At 40.4% G+C, this 17,420-nt stretch overlaps 4 protein-coding genes across 4 annotated transcripts; 2 read left to right on the top strand and 2 right to left on the bottom strand.

The window, feature by feature from the left end:
* Positions 1 to 6,214: 6,214 nt before the first annotated feature.
* LOC137573425 (uncharacterized) lies at positions 6,215 to 6,906 on the bottom strand. The gene is made up of 3 exons (XM_068285361.1): positions 6,758 to 6,906; positions 6,409 to 6,648; positions 6,215 to 6,345 (listed from the first exon to the last, which is right to left on the bottom strand). The coding sequence occupies exons 1-3, from the start codon at positions 6,873 to 6,875 to the stop codon at positions 6,305 to 6,307; spliced, it is 399 nt and encodes a 132-aa protein (XP_068141462.1). The 5' UTR covers positions 6,876 to 6,906; the 3' UTR covers positions 6,215 to 6,304.
* Positions 6,907 to 7,317: 411 nt separating this feature from the next.
* Positions 7,318 to 8,031, top strand: Grx5 (Glutaredoxin 5). The gene is made up of 2 exons (XM_068285146.1): positions 7,318 to 7,705; positions 7,761 to 8,031. The coding sequence occupies exons 1-2, from the start codon at positions 7,396 to 7,398 to the stop codon at positions 7,949 to 7,951; spliced, it is 501 nt and encodes a 166-aa protein (XP_068141247.1). The 5' UTR covers positions 7,318 to 7,395; the 3' UTR covers positions 7,952 to 8,031.
* A 647-nt stretch (positions 8,032 to 8,678) lies between these two features.
* On the bottom strand, positions 8,679 to 12,379 carry LOC137573288 (myotubularin-related protein 10-B). The gene is given in 4 exon segments (XM_068285182.1): positions 8,679 to 9,549; positions 9,663 to 9,890; positions 9,893 to 11,891; positions 12,075 to 12,379. Coding segments are annotated over 3 exon segments (2,556 nt in total). The 5' UTR covers positions 11,807 to 11,891; positions 12,075 to 12,379; the 3' UTR covers positions 8,679 to 9,135.
* Positions 12,380 to 12,817: 438 nt separating this feature from the next.
* On the top strand, positions 12,818 to 16,888 carry Nrd1 (Nardilysin). Its single transcript, XM_068285171.1, has 4 exons — positions 12,818 to 13,291; positions 13,364 to 15,130; positions 15,195 to 15,479; positions 15,556 to 16,888. Exons 1-4 carry the CDS (start codon positions 13,227 to 13,229, stop codon positions 16,637 to 16,639), a joined length of 3,201 nt encoding a protein of 1,066 aa, XP_068141272.1. The 5' UTR covers positions 12,818 to 13,226; the 3' UTR covers positions 16,640 to 16,888.
* The last annotated feature ends 532 nt before the right edge of the window (positions 16,889 to 17,420 follow it).

Genomic DNA, 17,420 nt, shown 5'->3' with positions numbered 1-17,420 from the left:
TTGTGCGCACTTTGTCTTTGCAAAGTTTTCTTAATTGAATCCTTTGCGGCGTCCTCCCTTCTTTGGCCTGCGCAGCATGCAGAGGCAGAGGCAAAAAAATACTACTTGCCTGCGAGCCTCGGCAGTTCTGTCCCACCCGAGTCGAGCTCAGTCGGGCGGGCAAAGTCACAGACTCGCACTTACTTAGTCCAAACCCAAGACCTCCTACATATTAAACTTGAAGCTAAGAGGCCGCCGCCTACTCCCCGCCCCATCCTCCCATTACACCAACCATCGTAGTCGTAGTCGTCGTCGTCATCATCATTATCGTCTACAACAGTGACGCTAAGCCCAAGGGAAAAAGTTCAATTTTGTGAAATATATATTTAAATGATAAATAGCCTGACAAGTTCCCGACTTTGTATGTAATAACCGCCTAACACGTATCCATTACACATAATTGTAATAGAAGTAGCCAACAGTTGGTTGTTGCTCTCTCAACTTTCAAAAATGTAGTAAAGTGTAAAAATGTCTCGAGTCTATGGATATTATAATGAACCCAATTTACCACCCTTAAGTTCTTGATTCATTTTTTTTTTTTTAAGACAAATCTTTTTGAAATTAGCTAAAATTAAGACTCAGAAAAATAGAGACGAGAATAACTTGAAAATTCGACTGCCCCAAAAACTATGCTACATAATTCGTAAGTACTATTTCAGTACAAATTTCGTAGGTCGTTAGTGCCTAACATTCGATACGCCTTATTTCTTATAAGGCTGCTACTTCAACGCTTGAACTAGTTGGGAATCACAGCGAGATTAAGCGAAAAGGTAAAGAACAATTAAGAAAACGGTCTAAGTTTGGCTGAAATTCCTATTGAACAACTTATTAATTTGCAAGTTTTGTAACCACTGTGCAGCCGTAGTTTCCTTTCTGTGCATATTAGTATTTGGCTTCGTTGGCTGTCGTTGATGTTGTCTCGGTTTTTGGGGTTTTCGGCGTTTTCTGTTTTCGTTTTGCATTTGCTGTTTTTTTTTTTTCGTTTTTCTTTCTTCTTTTTGTAGGATTTCTGTTGGCTTTTGCCTGTTTCTGAGCATGTAAACGTTTTGTGGCTTTGGCTTTGACTCTGCTGTTGCCACTGTCTCTCCTACTGTGCTCTGTCTTTGCCACTGTCTTTGGCTCTGTCTCTGGGCCTACTCCCTAAGTTGGCAAATTAATAAATTGGCTGTAAAAACGCAGCTACATTTTTTCCCCCACTCAAGCGTTTCCCGCATAAGAAGATGGTACAAGGCGCGTTCCTTGATTAGATTTGAATGTGTCGAAGTTGAGTTTGGCAAATGTTGTGTGCGGGGAGAGGGGGAGGGAGATATAATTATGGGGTGGGGGTAAATATATGGGTGTTAGATCGCTGGTGTTAGAGAAAAAGGCGGGAGCTACCCACATACATAGTGGCTTTGAGGGGTGATAATGAAATGGTTTGAGTGTAAGAAAACCGAAAAAGTTCTTAATGGATTTATTGTGATTTACTTGAAATTCGATTAATTACAGTTTAAGAGGTGTCTCTTAATGAACAGAGATGCGAGAGGGCGTGGCACAGTTTATTTCTACTTCGCATTTCAAATTTTCGTTTGGCATGCAAATTTTGTTTGCATTGTTTTAACCAACTGTCTCTAAAAGTGTGTGTGTATGTGTATGTGTGTGTGTGTGTAGGTGGGTGTGCAGATGGGTGGCTGGTTGTGTTTGGTAAGCGTTGTTTGCCTAACGCAGATTTTATTGTAACTCTGCTCTATTCTGACGGCAGGTTTGTAAAGTCTAAAGAGCATTTTTATGCCTTCCTTCTTTGCTTTGCCTAGAAGAACGCTCATATCAAAGGGAACTCGCTAAACACACCCACACTCACACGCACACACAAACATTTGCACATTGGCTGAAAGAGAGCAGCGGCAGCAGCAGCAGGAACATCATTATCATCATCATCATCATCATAGTTTGGTAGAATTCGAAGCGTTTAAAACAAATTTCCTATTCCTTTTTGCCCATTTTTTATGTATTTTTTTTTTTTTTTTTTGTATTTTGTTGCTTCCTTTTGGGCGTTGTACAAAAAAGCATTTTTGGTTGCCCTCTTTCTCTCTTAATCGCTCGCTCTCTCTCTCTCTCTATCTCTCTCTCCTTTTCCCTTTCACTTTTTCGCATACTTTTTCTCTCTGTCTTTGGGACACAGAAACTCATGCATGGTTACTTCGGGGCCAGGCCAGGGTCATCATCATTGGGTTCAGCATCCTGCACGAGAATCATCATCATCATCATCATTATTGGCATCATCCAGAGACGAGCCAGAGCTGGTTGACTTGAGAAATCATTTGATGACCACGTTTAAAGTAATTTTCCACATCATTGATTTGTGCTCAAGTCACTAGGAAACCAAAAAGCCCAAACAGGACGTGCGTCAATTAGGTGTCTCTTTCCCTTATCTGCCCCATGCCATCTACCACTTCTCGACATATTCTCCATATTATCCTCCTCATCATCATCATCATCATCGTCGTCTTCATCTTCATCTTCCTTATCATCCTCAGAAATATTTGCATAGGCAAACAAACAACAACAACAACAACATAAAATACACAACACACAAAAATAACAAAACCTTCAAGCATAATAACAATATCAAAATGCATTTGATTTGCAATTAGGATGATACGACCAGAAGGGCAACCATTGGGCGTGGCAGTCCCCGAACCGAAAGATATGTATGTAAGGAGCAAGGGGAGTTTCATGGGTTACGACTATGCTCCATTAGCCAATTCTGGCTTTTTCTCATTCGCATGGAGATAAAAATTGAAATCATAATTTGGCGTTAAGCAAATTTGACATTCGATTACTGGAACGGAGACAGAAACCAAAATAGACACAGTGTCATGGGCAGGGGGCAGGAGGCAGAGACTGGGTTTTACAAGGGCCAGGGGCGTAGGGAATGAAAGCAGATTCCCTAGAAGCTAGACAGATTAGATTTATTTGCATTTGATTTTGATGGAAAATGGAAGTGAACTTCTACACAGGGAGAAATAATTTACCGTTTCTAACTGAAAATCTCAATATATTCAAATTGAAATCTCAAATGTCAGCACGATATCAAACTAATCTAAATCAGAAATGTGATGCCTATCAAAGAATATAATCAAATACAAATTTTGATGAAAATTAGAAAGTTTTCATTTTAAATAATGATTTTAAGTTTTTCTATGTCATGATTGCCAGGAATTTTTCCTGTGTCGCAAGGACTCGTACGGTTTGTTCAATGACAATTCCTGATTCAAGTACAATATGCTTGTATCCAAATTGAGTGGATATCAAATTGGAAATGTTCCTATTAGAAGTTCTCTTTTTGTTTCGGTTGAATGAAATAAATGAAATCTTTCAACATATTCAATTTATTTATAGAAATTTCTGGTATGTGTGTGTGTGTACAGATCAAACATTTTTGTTGCTGGAGGCAATGGCAACAATAGAAATCAAATTTAAAAGGCAAGCAAAAACATTGGCATGCCAAATGAAGTAAGTGCTGAAAAGGGGGAAAACGTTTGGACTGGTGTGAAGAGCAATGGCTGAAGCAACGGGGCACAACCGATGAAGTGAGAGCAATGACAACATCATTTACATGCAGTTTACACTTCTACACACACACACACTCAAATACAATGACAAAAGGCTCGTACCGAGCTTGACATCGCAAGTACACACGTCTACAGACAAAAATTTTCATCAGTTTCTTTACCAAACTCTTCATTTTACATGGCTCGAAAACAACTTAAATCATATGTTTTTTTTTAACTATATAATTCCCTATTTTCCAAGTGTCATGTTGACACAACATTTAAAAGATATCGATATACATAAACAAGAAAACTTTGTTATATAAACTGTTATTGAAAAGAGAATTTAAACCTGGAAGTCTACATCTGAATTGTATTCCTCTATTGTCAAAGTGTTTTCATTGGCTTAAAGCTTTGAAGAGTTTAAGAAAGATTCTGCAAGATAACAAAATTTTCCCTAAAAGTAGGCCACAAAAAGTTTTAACCACAATATTCTTCCGAACTCAGCTATTCCAAAGACTGACTGAAAGATATTCGCAACTCATTCGAAAACATTACAAGATTTTGAACGTGTGTTGACAGCCATATAAATGAATGTCAAAAATCGTATATTTGCCAAGAACTATATCTGGATTCAATTTAGTTTTCGGATAATGTTAACTTCAAGCATTCATAAAGTAACACTATAGTAGAGAAATCATAAAACCAAGAAGAAAGGGAGAGTGTGAGAGAGCAAGATAAGGAAAGAAAAAAAGCAAACATAAACTGATTGTGCAGGACCTGACAAGGACTTATGATCCCACTGGCCTTTGGCACATGTGCGTGCTAGGCAAACATACAACAAGCTTGCTTGCTTGACTGACTGCCTGCCTGGCTGTTTGCCTGCCAGCCATTTAGGCGCTAGCCAACTGGCCAGCAAGTCATCTAGTCAGTCAGTCAGTTTATCATTTCAAAATTCACGTGAGTTGAGGCTTAGTCCTTATGTTTTTCTCTTTGTTGTTTGCGTGATTGCTGATTGAAAATGGTTTCATGTATCTTCTTCTCCTCCATCAACGACATCATCATCATCATCATCTTCATCCTCATGGTTAGCGCCTTTGCTTCTATTCCTGTCAATGCTAGAAAGTCTTTTGGCTGCTATTTCTTGTTTTCTTTTTTTTGCTTTTTTTGTTGTTGTTGTTTTGCTCTCATTCGATGACGACAAGGACAAGGTTGTCAGTTGCAGAAGATTGGCGCTCGAAAGTATGCTATGCTTCCAGACTATTCACCACTTACCTCTGTCTTTCCCATACACCGAAACCCACACCCAAACACCTAACTAACACACACATACGCAGATATACATAACGAATACTTACTAGTTTTGCTATTCTGATTAACCAGAATGAAATGTGCATGACAGGCTAACTATTTCTGTCTTTATGCATTTCCCAGAGGCACGTATTTAATTTAAATACACAACGCCTGTTCCTAGAAGATAGAATGTAGGTAAGGACATTGCATCTTAATCATTTATATTTACTTGAATATTATTCCAAGAATTGTTCAACTAATTATTAATCCGATTCTATCATTCATACATATTATTGTCATAGGCAAATGAAGTACACTGAAAGCGTAGCCAAGATTCAAACTGGGGGAAATGGCAGCGCACACCCCTTTTACTTGCACCTAACTACGCCCTTGAGGTACACAATGATTTTGTCCAACTTCAATTAATTAGTTCACTGAAGTATACAACACAACTTCTCAGTTTGTATTCAGTTCACTTTTGGCAACTTCATTTTCAGATTCTCTCAAATCGATTTGGGATATTTAACAATTTGGAGCCCAGTTTCACGTATTTTGTATTTACAGTCTTAGACTATTAGTCTTCTCAACTTACAATTTATTTTCTTTAGCTTAAATTATCTTTCAGTAGATATGTATATAGTTGAGAGATTTTGCTAATACCCTTAAAGAAATGTGATAAGATCGTCGGTTATTAAATTTCAAATTATATTGATTATATCATAAAGAAGATGAAAATTGTTCTGCTACAATTTTGAACAATCAATCAAATGGTTTTTATTGGTCAAGAGCAGAATGGCCAACATGAGCGGGGCAAGAAAGAAAAATGAGCGAAAGATAAAATGATAAATTCAATTAGGTTGTTCGTTGTTTTTTTTTTTTTTTGGGTTTGTTGTTCTTGTGTCCTGTTTTTCCTTAGATTTTCTCAGAGACTGTTGAAGTGATTTCGTTTGTTGTTATTGTTGTCACTATTGTTTGATTTAATAATAATTTCGAGGAACAACCACGCCCCTTTCTCTGCTGCTCACAGACAGACACACACTCACACACACAAGCATGCGGCCACCACTGGGACATAACAATGGCATCAACAAAAGAATGAACAAGGAGCAAGAATTATCTTTTAGCCTCTTGTTGTCTCATTAAATCGTATTGCCAAAACGATTTGATTTGATTTTATTGAGAAGACACACACACACACACACACACACACACACACGGGGGGAGAGAAACTTGTACTTCCTTCCAGGAAATGATGCTACAAATCTTGACCATCTTGCACTACATCCACGCCCACTTTGTTAGATCTAAGACTAATACGAAGACATTGAGTTGCTGTTGCTGTTTTATTTTTTTTTTTTTTTTAACAATTCGCCATGACATCAGCGACGCACCTCGCCTCACCTCATTTCACCATCCAGAGGTAAGCTCTCTTTCTTGCTTTAGACAGCCTTGACTTGGGCCTTCGTATGTTGCGATTTCACTGTGATTGGGAAAGTACAACTTAAATTCGTTTCTATGGGGGACTAACTGTACGTTTGGTTACCAGTAATTAGGGCATCGGCATCACTAGGAGCTGAATCTGGAGCTGGAACTGATACCACAATGGGCACAGTTTGGTCATCTTCTTCTTGCTGGTTATTATTATTACTGGCTCGTTGGAGCACCTGTTTACGCAACTTACGTAGATAAGCTGCCTTATAGGCCTCACTGGGTTTACCGCCCACGCCGTAGCTAATCTCGAGCACAGTTAGTGGTATGACTGTTGACGAGACAGCGACTAGGTCTGGAAACAAAATGCAAAAGAGTAAACCAGTGTGTGGGATTGGGAAGTAGCTGTTGGTGTCGTTGACTAGTTTGGAGTTGGAATTAATGTTGATCTAACTGTGACTAACCGGCTTCGTATTTCTCGTCAGGATTACGTTTATACAACATGGGTGATGGTTTGGCTTCAATGCTGACGCATATTAAGGCAAGTAAAACCCCATTTATGATCAATGAAAACAAGTTCATTACGTCTAGTTTTATTCAAGTCCACACTGTCACACAGTTGAGTTAAGACTGAACAAAATTATTTTGTTTATTTGCGCATGGGCGGCCGACAAGCAGATGTCACTTTTCAGCTTCAAGCGTGGGCGAAAAACTTATTGCCACACGCTACAGAGAGCAAAAACTTTGGTATTGAAAAATCATTATGTTAATTAAGCAATTGAGAATAATGAATAATAATTGAATTGAAATGTTTGATTATAAAATATTCAATTTTTATATACGACAATTTTTGCCTGTGGTTTTTTTTTTTCAATAACTGTATAAACTTACAATAGTTTCAAAGATTTGTTGAGTTAAAATTCAAATCTCCCACTCTCGCGTAGAGCTGCCACCTTGCGGTGGACCTATCGAACTGGCCACCTATGACCAGAATATCGATAGTAAATCCAGATGTGAGATATCGGTCATCTCTAATTGTACATTTCAAAAAATAATTAGAAATTAGATAAGACTTTAGACAAACGCTGAAAACTCAAACAAAATGAACCGAATTTGGGTAAATGTATTGCGACAGACCTACAAATCCCGGTCCACGTCGGGCAGCTATAATGGCTTTAACCTGGCCGCAGCGGCAACAACAAATCGATGGTACAGTGCGGACAATGCACCTGCTGCCGTGGACAAGGCAACGCTAGATAAGCTGGTGCGGACCAACAAAGTGGTCATTTTTATGAAGGGCAATCCCGAACAACCACGTTGTGGATTCAGCAATGCTGTGGTCCAGATAATGCGTATGCATGGCGTACAATACGATGCTCACGATGTGCTACAGAATGAAGCTCTGCGTCAAGGTAAGATGAAATGCCCACATGCCGCTTCATGCTAATCCCTTTATAACTTTTGCAGGCGTTAAAGATTTCACCGACTGGCCTACCATTCCCCAGGTCTTCATCAATGGTGAATTTGTGGGTGGCTGCGATATACTCCTCCAAATGCATCAGAGCGGCGACCTCATCGAAGAGCTTAAGAAAGTTGGCATCATCTCTGAACTCCTGCAGGCGGAACAGGCCAAAGAAGAGCAAAAGAAAACAAAGTAAACGGAAATTTCCGTTGCCGTTTTAATTATTAGTTGTTGTTTTAAATGATAAATTAAACTTTTGTGTGTACATAAAGAAAACGTTTAGTCTATTGAACTAAGTCTCACGTTTGCCCGCATGTGGGCGCTTTGCATCGATATGCTTTAGTATATGCAGAATTTTGCTGTAAGCTCCTTGTGACAAATCATCCACCTGCAAGATTTCTCGGCATTGTTGCTGATAATTCGTATTTCTCATATTCACCAATATCTGGGAAAGATTGCTGGCAATAGAGTTCCGCATCATGTCTTCTGATGGCATTGCCGGTCCACGTCGAATTGTTGGAGGCGATTCCTCCTGTTCCTGCTGCTCTGACGACATTCGTATTCATTAATTTTGTTTTTTTTTTTCTTGTAACTGTAATTGCATTTGTCAATTTGACGTCTAACGGGGTCAGATGTCAGTAAGTGCTGGCTGGACAGCTGATGAGACAGAAGTCTGTATTGGGGTATTGCCAGGTGAATTAAAAAAAAAAAATAGAAATTCTATATCAAGGCAATCATTATCGAATGGTAGATCAAGTTGGTGGTGATACGAAGACCCCATCCCAATACTCAGATTGGTATCCGAAAATAATCGAAAATGTTTCCGAATTGCGGACCCACAATTCTAATAAATTCGGTTTCTCTCGTCTGGATATTTAAACAATCAAGGAAACAGTTTTGTTTTAGATACAATATAATACATGTTTTTGTTGTTTATCAATTAGTTTAGTTGGTGTTTCCTTTGTTTTACATATACATAATTAAATTGCTTAGCGTTTATAATTGTTTTTTTTTCTTCTTGTTTTTGTCGCACATTAACCATGCCAACAACTTTTGTAGGTATATTTATATGTATGTAATAGGAGTTGGTAAATAAAACAGGACAAAAAAATAACTTATAGTAGATAAACTTTGCTTATTAGTAAATAATAATAAAGTGTGTTAACGTGATATATATATATATATATGTATGTATATATGGGTGTATATAAAAAAGGCTCGATTATGTATAATACATCTAGAGTTCAGCGTTTCATTTTAGTTTTATTGAAATCAAAACAAGTGTTTCCTCCTCCGACAGGTTGTGCGCGTGGCATTTTCCGGCTCGCTAGTGACTTGTAGCGGGTAATGAGTAACAAATTAGCGAGCAGCGAGCTAGGCTCACACAATAGATGACTTGTCCAGTATGGAAGAGGTTTCGAGTAACAGTTCATTGCTGCTACTTAGAATGTCGTAAAGCTGATGCGGAGCATCGCCAGCAATGGGATTGCCAAAGGGAAAGAATGACGAGAGCGATGATAGTTGCAATTGGCCATTAACCGCAGTTTGCAGGCCATTGGCAGGTGTCGATGGTGGCGGCGGCATTGATTTCCGACGACGTTCCACACCATCCACATACTCAATTGGCTCTGGATCGGCAACATCATCCTCGGTTGCGGCTATTGGTGATCTTTTTGGTTTCGCCTCCCCTATGGCTTCGTAGTAGGCATCGGGTAGCTCATCAAAGTTCTGCAGATCGAGACAACGCTGAACCTTCGCTATGTTGCTTAACAGTAGGCGATGGAAGAGATCAACCTAAAAAATAATTATTAAAAATAAACACAACACATTAAACAAACACTAAATAATTTGAGATAAGAAACAGGGCTTCTATTTTTAAAAGCTTTTGATAAGATTGCTTCTCTTACCTGAGGCTGTCCGCCACCTCGAATATCCAGAACTGGCAGCCAACGGTAATAACATTGATCCCACACGGCCAAGTCGAAAATGCGATGAGCTGGCATTAGGAAACGATCCTGCGGAACTGTCGATTGCGTGGCAAACAGTTGAGGATTAATGGTATAACGCGTTGGCGTTGATGTTATAGCCGATGATGTCGCATGCTTATGACCCACAGCCAACGAGCGTCGCAAGCCCGATGGATTGCCCCCGTACCTCCAGAGGCTCCCATATCATTTGCTCGCTGCCTTTGATATAATGGATTGCTAAAGAACATTTTATCCTTATCGGAGAATTGTTCACTCCAATCCCAAACCGGACGTAAGACCAATTGTCCATCCTTTACAGCTCGGGCACGCTGAGCTTGATTATCAAATTGAAAGGTATCGAATATGGGCATAAAACACGAATCCCAGAGCGTGGTCAAATACGTTTGAGTGAACTCGAATTCATCGGGAAACTGTTGCAACAATTGCCAAACACAATCAAGAAAGAGTAGGAATACTGGACTCTGTTCGCTATCGTGGAACTGGTCATTGGCGCCTGCACTTAATGGATAGACATGACCCAAACGACGCTGAAATGGATGCTCGAGAGCAATCCATTCCTTTTGAATGAGCGACTGGAAGCCATCGATGCTACGAAAATATGGATCTAATTGCAATTGAGTCAGACTGCTTATGACACAGCATAAATCCCGGCCATTTGACTCTTGGAGAACACAGGTTATCGATGATCTTAGAGTGGCAGCAGCTTCGCTTGAGAAGCGTAAACAAAGCGAGACATAGAACAACCAATTAGTCTTTTCCAATAGTCCGAGATATTTGTCATCCTGCAGCATAAATTTCTCTGGCGTCTCCGGTGTACACAGACGCCTCAGCTTCTGATAGGCACGCTGAACATCCTGAATGCTGGGCAAACGATCGGTCAATTGCAGCAATTTCAATTGTTTTCGTTCATCACATTTGCGTACCAGTTCTAGCATAATATTTTCCACTTTGGTATCTTGCTGAGCAGCTGGCTGCAATTCGGCCAGCCTGACCAGGGAGGCGGCTCCACTGCTGCCATAGCTATAGACCCAAAAGGCTGCACGTGAATCACAAAACGCCCGCGACAGGTCCAAATATCTCTCGATGCTGCAGCATTTGGGTATTACAAAATGAGGCGGTACCGTATATTTACCCGCCTGCAGGGGATTCTGCAAGAGCGGAACATTCGCACTGCTCACCACTTGCCACTCACTGGCTCCGCAACGAATTAACTCCCGTGCCCAGTCATTCTTTGTCTGATACATGCTGACACCGCTTACCCCCAGCGAGGAATAGTAGTAAGCCTCACGATGAGCATAGGCGAAGCTAAGATCATGCCGTGTGGGATAGGCAAAGCGATTTAGAGCTGAGGCTATCAGTTTGCCATAGTCACTGGCTCCACTCAATTTCGAATCCTGCTGCTGGAAGGCAAACTTTAGTAGGCGAAAATTCTTGCACACAATGTGTAGGGCAGCAATGCGTCCATTTATTGTTTGTTGCTTAAACGGTTCAAGCTTCTTCCGTCGACTGCTGGTCATACGCGCTGCTTGCAGGGCACTGGCTGCTCTTCCCAATTCGGCCACCGTATAGATTTGATCAATATTATTGAGAGTAATTTCATTTCGTCCCAAATATGTATTTTCCTGATAAAGATCACAAAGTGGGGCAGCTGAAGCAGATGAATTTGGGGCTGCCTGTCGAGCCATTTGTAATGGAACAAAGGCCAATTTGAAATTTGTAACACTTAGCAGGCCAAATGTAGCCTCCTTGTGAAGTAAATTGCTTGAACTTGTCGCACTCTCCATGGGATCAATGGGTGAATACATATAGGCTGGTGCCGAGGCCACTATTTGCTCGCCCAGCAGCAAACGTGGCTTCGCCAAGTGCACATCCCTCTGATCGCTGGGCAAGCTCCATTCGTTTAAACGTAAATCTCCTGGTAACGGTGCCACATAGCTCGTGAAGGTATTCCGTTTCCGATGTTCTGGCATATCGATGCTGAGGTGATGGTTATTATGATGGTGATTGGTGCTGGCAGTTCCGCTGCTGCTGCCTCCGCTGCCATTGCCACTGCCAGTGGCCATCTCTTCAGGCACGTCTTTGGAATACTAAATTGATTTATCGTGTGTGTGCTTCGACTTGATTTCCTGTCCACCACAGACGCACATACTGCGGGAGACAGAGTGAGAGAGAGGGGATACATGAACAGAGGACGTAGAAGAAGGAGGCGGAGTGTGAGAGAGAGTGTGACACATATATGTACATATATGCTATTGGAATTATCGTTTTTTGGGGCTTGATAATAATTAAACAAAAAAACGCAACAACAAAAAACCTTTATCAGTCACTTACCGTTTCACGGTTTACCTGCCCCCCACCTGCACCTGCACCGTCGCTCTCTTGTTACCCGACTCTGTCACCCACCAATTTGAGTGTTGAATGTTTTCAGCTTTTACTCCTTTTGCTCTTTATTTTTCAGCATCTGATTAAGCTTGTCATCTGTGTGCATCATCTATGCCTAAATATTAATCATATTGACACATATATACACCCACACATATTAATGCATTTGGCTTTTTGTTTAAAATTATAAAATTATATGCTAACTAACATGCACACACACTCACACCGATGCACATGACACTCACTCTTTCACACACACACACACACACAATCACTTGCTTCTTAGTGTGACCAAACTAAAAATTTGTTTAGCGTGACCGTATTTTAAACTGTCACTGCGACAGTGATTGTTACTTGCATTTTGAATAAAAAATTAAAATTTTGGTAGTAAACTTTTCAAACGCTTCACAATCGAGTTCATCGTTATGTTTACTATTAAGTATTCCTCTGTAGAAACTTGACCAAGCACTTGCTCTAGCTCTTTGGTTTATGGGTCGGCAAAATAGAAGCCAAAAGCTTTTTGATATAGATCGAGAATTATATATGTACATATGTATGAGCGGGAATTGGATTTCACTATCCTACCGAGTCCAACATTTATTTGACAGCTCCCTGGATTCAATCCGGGGGATCCATGCCTACCAATCACTGCGACTGTGACTAATGTTCTGCTTGCTTTCATTCGGTCACACTTGTTCTCCAGCCCACGTCTGGGCAGTAACCAAATAGGTTACAATAAAAAACAAAATACTACTACCGGACTTTGCAAATTCATTTAGTACGCCGACACAAGCAGTTCAAATAACCAGTTAACACAGCGAAAGCGGAAGACTTACCAACTAAACCTTTACGATAAAGGAGGCTTATGCTTCTGCTTCCGATTCCTGTCACACATTCACTTCACAACGAATATAGGGGAATCAACTTGAATCGTTTCGGTTGGTGAGACGAACGACATCAGCAGCAACGGCAGCGGTAACAAAAGCAATTCTAAGATCGCAGAGAAGGCTAAGACTCGGTTTCCAACAATTAGTTTTACCTCGACAATTATCTGGGAAGCATTTTCAGTCTCACAACGTGCCACAACAAAGATTGACCAAGATGTCAGATCAGGTTCAATATTTGGATATACCCGTTAAATCGGAAACAGACAAGAAAATATACAAGTGAGTTATCAATTGTTTTGTTTGCCCCTTCGAGTATCAGATCTTTTGTAACCCTGCACTTGTTATTCTCAGAACTCTTCTCTTAGCAAATGGCCTGAAAGCACTGATCATCTCTGATCCTACTCCAATGCCACATGATGGATTCACCACATCGGATTCCTCGTTGGGATCTGGTGGGTCAGGTGAAGTCCTTAGCTCATCGGAGTCGAGCAGTGGCGATAGCACTATATCATCAAGTTCGGACGGCAGCAAGGATTCAGATTCTAGCGACAGCGGAGAGGGCGATGAAAAGTTGGCCGCCTGTGCTGTCATGGTTGACTACGGTTCATTCGCTGAGCCGCGTAACTATCAGGGATTGGCCCATTTTCTCGAACATATGATTTTTATGGGCTCAAAGAAATATCCCGAAGAGAATATCTTTGATGCGCACATCAAGAAATGTGGTGGATTTGACAATGCCAATACGGATTGTGAGGATACCTACTTCTACTTTGAGGTAGCTGAAAAGCATTTGGACTCCAGTTTGGATTATTTCACTGCTTTATTGAAGCATCCGTTAATGAAGCAAGAGGCTATGCAACGAGAGCGCTGTGCTGTAGAATCTGAGTTCCAGCAAATAGTCCAGGACGATGAAACGCGTCGCGATCAATTGCTAGCCAGCTTAGCCAATGAAGAATTCCCGCATGGGACCTTCGCCTGGGGCAATATGAAATCATTAAAGGACAACGTGGACGATGATGTCTTGTATAAACTTCTTCACGAGATTCGACAGGATCATTATGCAGCTAATCGCCTTTTTGTGTGCCTGCAAGCACGCCTACCCATCGAAGATCTTGAGTCACTAGTGTTGCGATATTTCGCCGATATTCCCAGAAACGATATTAAGGCTCCTGATCTTACAAAATTTGATTACCGGCAGGCATTCCGCAAGGAGTTTCATGAGAAAGTGTTTTTCGTAAAGCCAGTGGAGAACGAATGCAAGTTGGAGTTGACTTGGGTGCTGCCAGCAGTGCGTCCGCTTTATCGCAGCAAGCCAGATGGTTTCCTTTCCTATTTGATGGGATATGAGGGAAAGGGTTCGTTATGTGCTTACTTAAGGAAGCGTCTGTGGTCACTGCGGTTGATAGCGGGAATTGATGACAATGGCTTCGACAACAACAGCATGTTTGCTCTATTCAATATCTGCATTTATTTGACCGATGAAGGTTTCAAACACATTGACGAAGTTCTGGCCGCAACATTTGCCTATGCTAAACTCTTTGAAATTTGCCCATCTCTTAAGCAGATATATGAGGAGCAGCAAAGCATTGAAGCTAATGGTTTTCGCTTTCAGGCGCAACGTCCTGCCTTTGATAATGTTGTGGAAGTGGTGTTTGGTTGCAAATATTTCCCACCCAAAGATATTCTTACTGGCAATGAGCTCTATTTTGAGTACAATGAGAGTCAGTTGGACAATCTCATTCAGCATTTAAATAAATTCAATTTCAATCTTATGATTACGTCACATACAAAGTATGAAGGCATATCCTACGACAAGCAGGAGAAATGGTTTGGCACCGAATACTGCTGCATTGATATGCCGGATAAGTGGAAACAATTGTGGAACGAATCGAAACCAATTCCCGAACTCTTTTTGCCCGAACCAAATCGTTTTGTTACCCATGATTTCACATTATTTTGGCATCAGCAGGGCAAACCAGATGTACCAGCGGCTCCCAAGAAATTGCTTAAAACGGAAATATGTGAGCTCTGGTTCCGACAGGATGATAAATTTGAACTACCTGAGGCATTTATGTATTTCTACTTTACATCGCCATTGCAACGTCAGAGTGTCAAAAAGTGAGTAAAATTGTCTTCCCCCTCAATTGAATAATCTTTCATTCCCATATGTTGTCCCATATAGTGATGCTATGTGCACCATGTACGAAGAGTTGGTTAAATTTCATGTCGCCGAGGAGCTGTATCCGGCCACAAATGCTGGGCTCTCTTACAGCTTTTATGCCAACGAAAAGGGTATCGTTTTGAAGGTCAGCGGATATAATGAAAAGCTGCATTTAATTGTGGAGGCGATCGCAGAGGGCATGATGACAGTATCGTCTACATTGAATGAGGAGATGTTGAATACTTTCAAAAAGGATCAACGAAAGTCATTATTCAACACACTCATTAAGCCAAAGGCATTAAATAAGTAAGACAAATCAATAGTATTTGTAGAGGGTTTGCTTATTTATTATTATTCTTTTTTGCCTTGTTTTATTGTCTAGGGATGTTCGACTTTGCGTCTTGGAACAGATTCGCTGGCAGTTGATTGATAAATACAAGTGCCTTAACGAAATCACACTGGAAGATCTGAGAGAATTTGCAGAAAAATTCCCACAACAGTTGTACATTCAGGCTCTCATTCAGGGCAACTACACGGAAGAATCGGCGCACAATGTACTAAACTCCGTTCTCTCTCGCCTTAACTGCCAGGTGATCAAGGATCGTCATTTTATCGAGGATCGAACTGTTCAATTGCCGCAGGGTGCCCACTACATTCGTTGTCATGCATTAAACGAAGCTGATACCAATTCGGTGGTAACGAATTTCTATCAAATCGGCCCAAATACTGTGAGAGTGGAAAGTATTTTGCATATGCTCATGATGTTTGTGGATGAGCCACTGTTCGATACTCTGAGAACCAAAGAGCAATTGGGCTACCATGTGGGCGCGACGGTGCGCACTAACTATGGCATTGCTGGTTATTCCATTATGGTCAATTCACAGGAAACGAAAACCACTGTCGATCATGTCGAATCTCGTATCGAAGCTTTCCGTGGCAAAATGCTGCAGATTCTGCAGACAATGTCACAGGAGGACTATGACCACACCAGGGATTCATTGATCAAGCTAAATTTGGTTACAGATACGGCACTGTCCAGCGAAGTGCATCGCAATTGGTTGGAGATTGTCAATGAGGAATATCTCTTTGATCGTCGCCGCAGACAAATTGATATTCTGCGCACGCTAGCCAAAAGTGAGATTGTCGACTTCCTTTTGGAGAATGAAGTCTCCAATTTGCGTAAACTCTCTGTGCAAGTTATTGGACATCAAGTTGCTGAAACCGATGATGACTCTGACGATGGAGAAGAATCTGGCGTGGCATCTAGCGAGGAGGACGATGATGATCTTTTCATAGCTCTATCTAATTCCCTAGATGTCAAATTCCTGCCACAAGAAGGCAATGCTGCGACAATTGTTGACATCGAAGACTTTAAAAGCCATTTAGATGTCTATCCAAAAGTCAAGACGAATCCTGATGATACAGCACGAACCTCACATATTGAAGACGCCCTAAGTAATGCGTGAACCACCTTCCCATCGCGTTGCCCTTTTCCCTCCCGAACTTATGTCCTACATCTACATTTTCGTTTTTAAATTTGATTTTGCGAACCAATATACATAATCCAATTTCGTTCTAAATTTTCTCTCAATTTCCTAAGCTATTTTTTCTCACACACTGACAAGACGTGCTTCATTTTATTCGAAATGAAAAATTAGTTTTACATACTAAAAACTGTGTAATTATGTTTTAATAAATGAAGGGGTATAAATTTATATTTACTGTGTGTTATATTGGGTGGTATAATTCAAGCAGTATGAGATAAGAGGGAAACAGATCCGATGAATCAGAGAGTTAACTCGACATGTGTCATAGTTTAATGTTTTACTGAAAAAAATGCCAATGATTGAATCTATTTTTAGATTTATGACTTTAACTGGACTTACAAACAAAATTGTCAGATTATTTATTTGACATCTTTACTGCCGGACTTAAAATACTTTGTATAAATGCTTACTAATCATAGTTGAAAAATAAAAAAGTATTTCAATTACCGTTAACTTAATCACATAGAAATCTAAATGAGAAAGTAAACAGTTTTTACACGACATTACTAGATATAATACATTGTTGGCAGATGGGCCCACTAAAATTGTGAAATTGTCGCCTTTTGCCTTCGAAAATTCATTGGAGAATCCAATGATGTCTTTGACAATGAGAAACACACCTTAAGAGGGATCTTCCTGGTTGGATAATTGTTTTATCATATTTTTGGTGCTTCGGAGTATTGAGAATATTGTCATTAAA

Source organism: Drosophila tropicalis, unplaced genomic scaffold (genome assembly GCF_018151085.1).
Source record: "Drosophila tropicalis isolate 14030-0801.00 unplaced genomic scaffold, ASM1815108v1 contig_4, whole genome shotgun sequence".
In the NCBI taxonomy this organism is placed as follows: Eukaryota; Metazoa; Arthropoda; class Insecta; order Diptera; family Drosophilidae; genus Drosophila; species Drosophila tropicalis.
Note: the sequence above shows the minus strand (reverse complement) of the source record. Positions and strands in the feature narration are given on the sequence as shown.

What these genes read in the sequence shown, in the direction of transcription:
- Nrd1 (XM_068285171.1), top strand. Translation starts at nt 13,227, where the DNA reads ATGTCAGATCAGGTTCAATATTTGGATATACCCGTTAAATCGGAAACA. An exon ending in CAACGTCAGAGTGTCAAAAA is followed by an intron (nt 15,131 to 15,194) that starts GTGAGTAAAATT and finishes TGTCCCATATAG; the next exon opens with TGATGCTATGTGCACCATGT. An exon ending in AAGCCAAAGGCATTAAATAA is followed by an intron (nt 15,480 to 15,555) that starts GTAAGACAAATC and finishes TTTATTGTCTAG; the next exon opens with GGATGTTCGACTTTGCGTCT.
- LOC137573425 (XM_068285361.1), bottom strand. Translation starts at nt 6,875, where the DNA reads ATGAACTTGTTTTCATTGATCATAAATGGGGTTTTACTTGCCTTAATA. An exon ending in TGACGAGAAATACGAAGCCG is followed by an intron (nt 6,649 to 6,757) that starts GTTAGTCACAGT and finishes TTTTGTTTCCAG; the next exon opens with ACCTAGTCGCTGTCTCGTCA. An exon ending in TGCCGATGCCCTAATTACTG is followed by an intron (nt 6,346 to 6,408) that starts GTAACCAAACGT and finishes TCCCAATCACAG; the next exon opens with TGAAATCGCAACATACGAAG.
- Grx5 (XM_068285146.1), top strand. Translation starts at nt 7,396, where the DNA reads ATGAACCGAATTTGGGTAAATGTATTGCGACAGACCTACAAATCCCGG. An exon ending in GAATGAAGCTCTGCGTCAAG is followed by an intron (nt 7,706 to 7,760) that starts GTAAGATGAAAT and finishes TAACTTTTGCAG; the next exon opens with GCGTTAAAGATTTCACCGAC.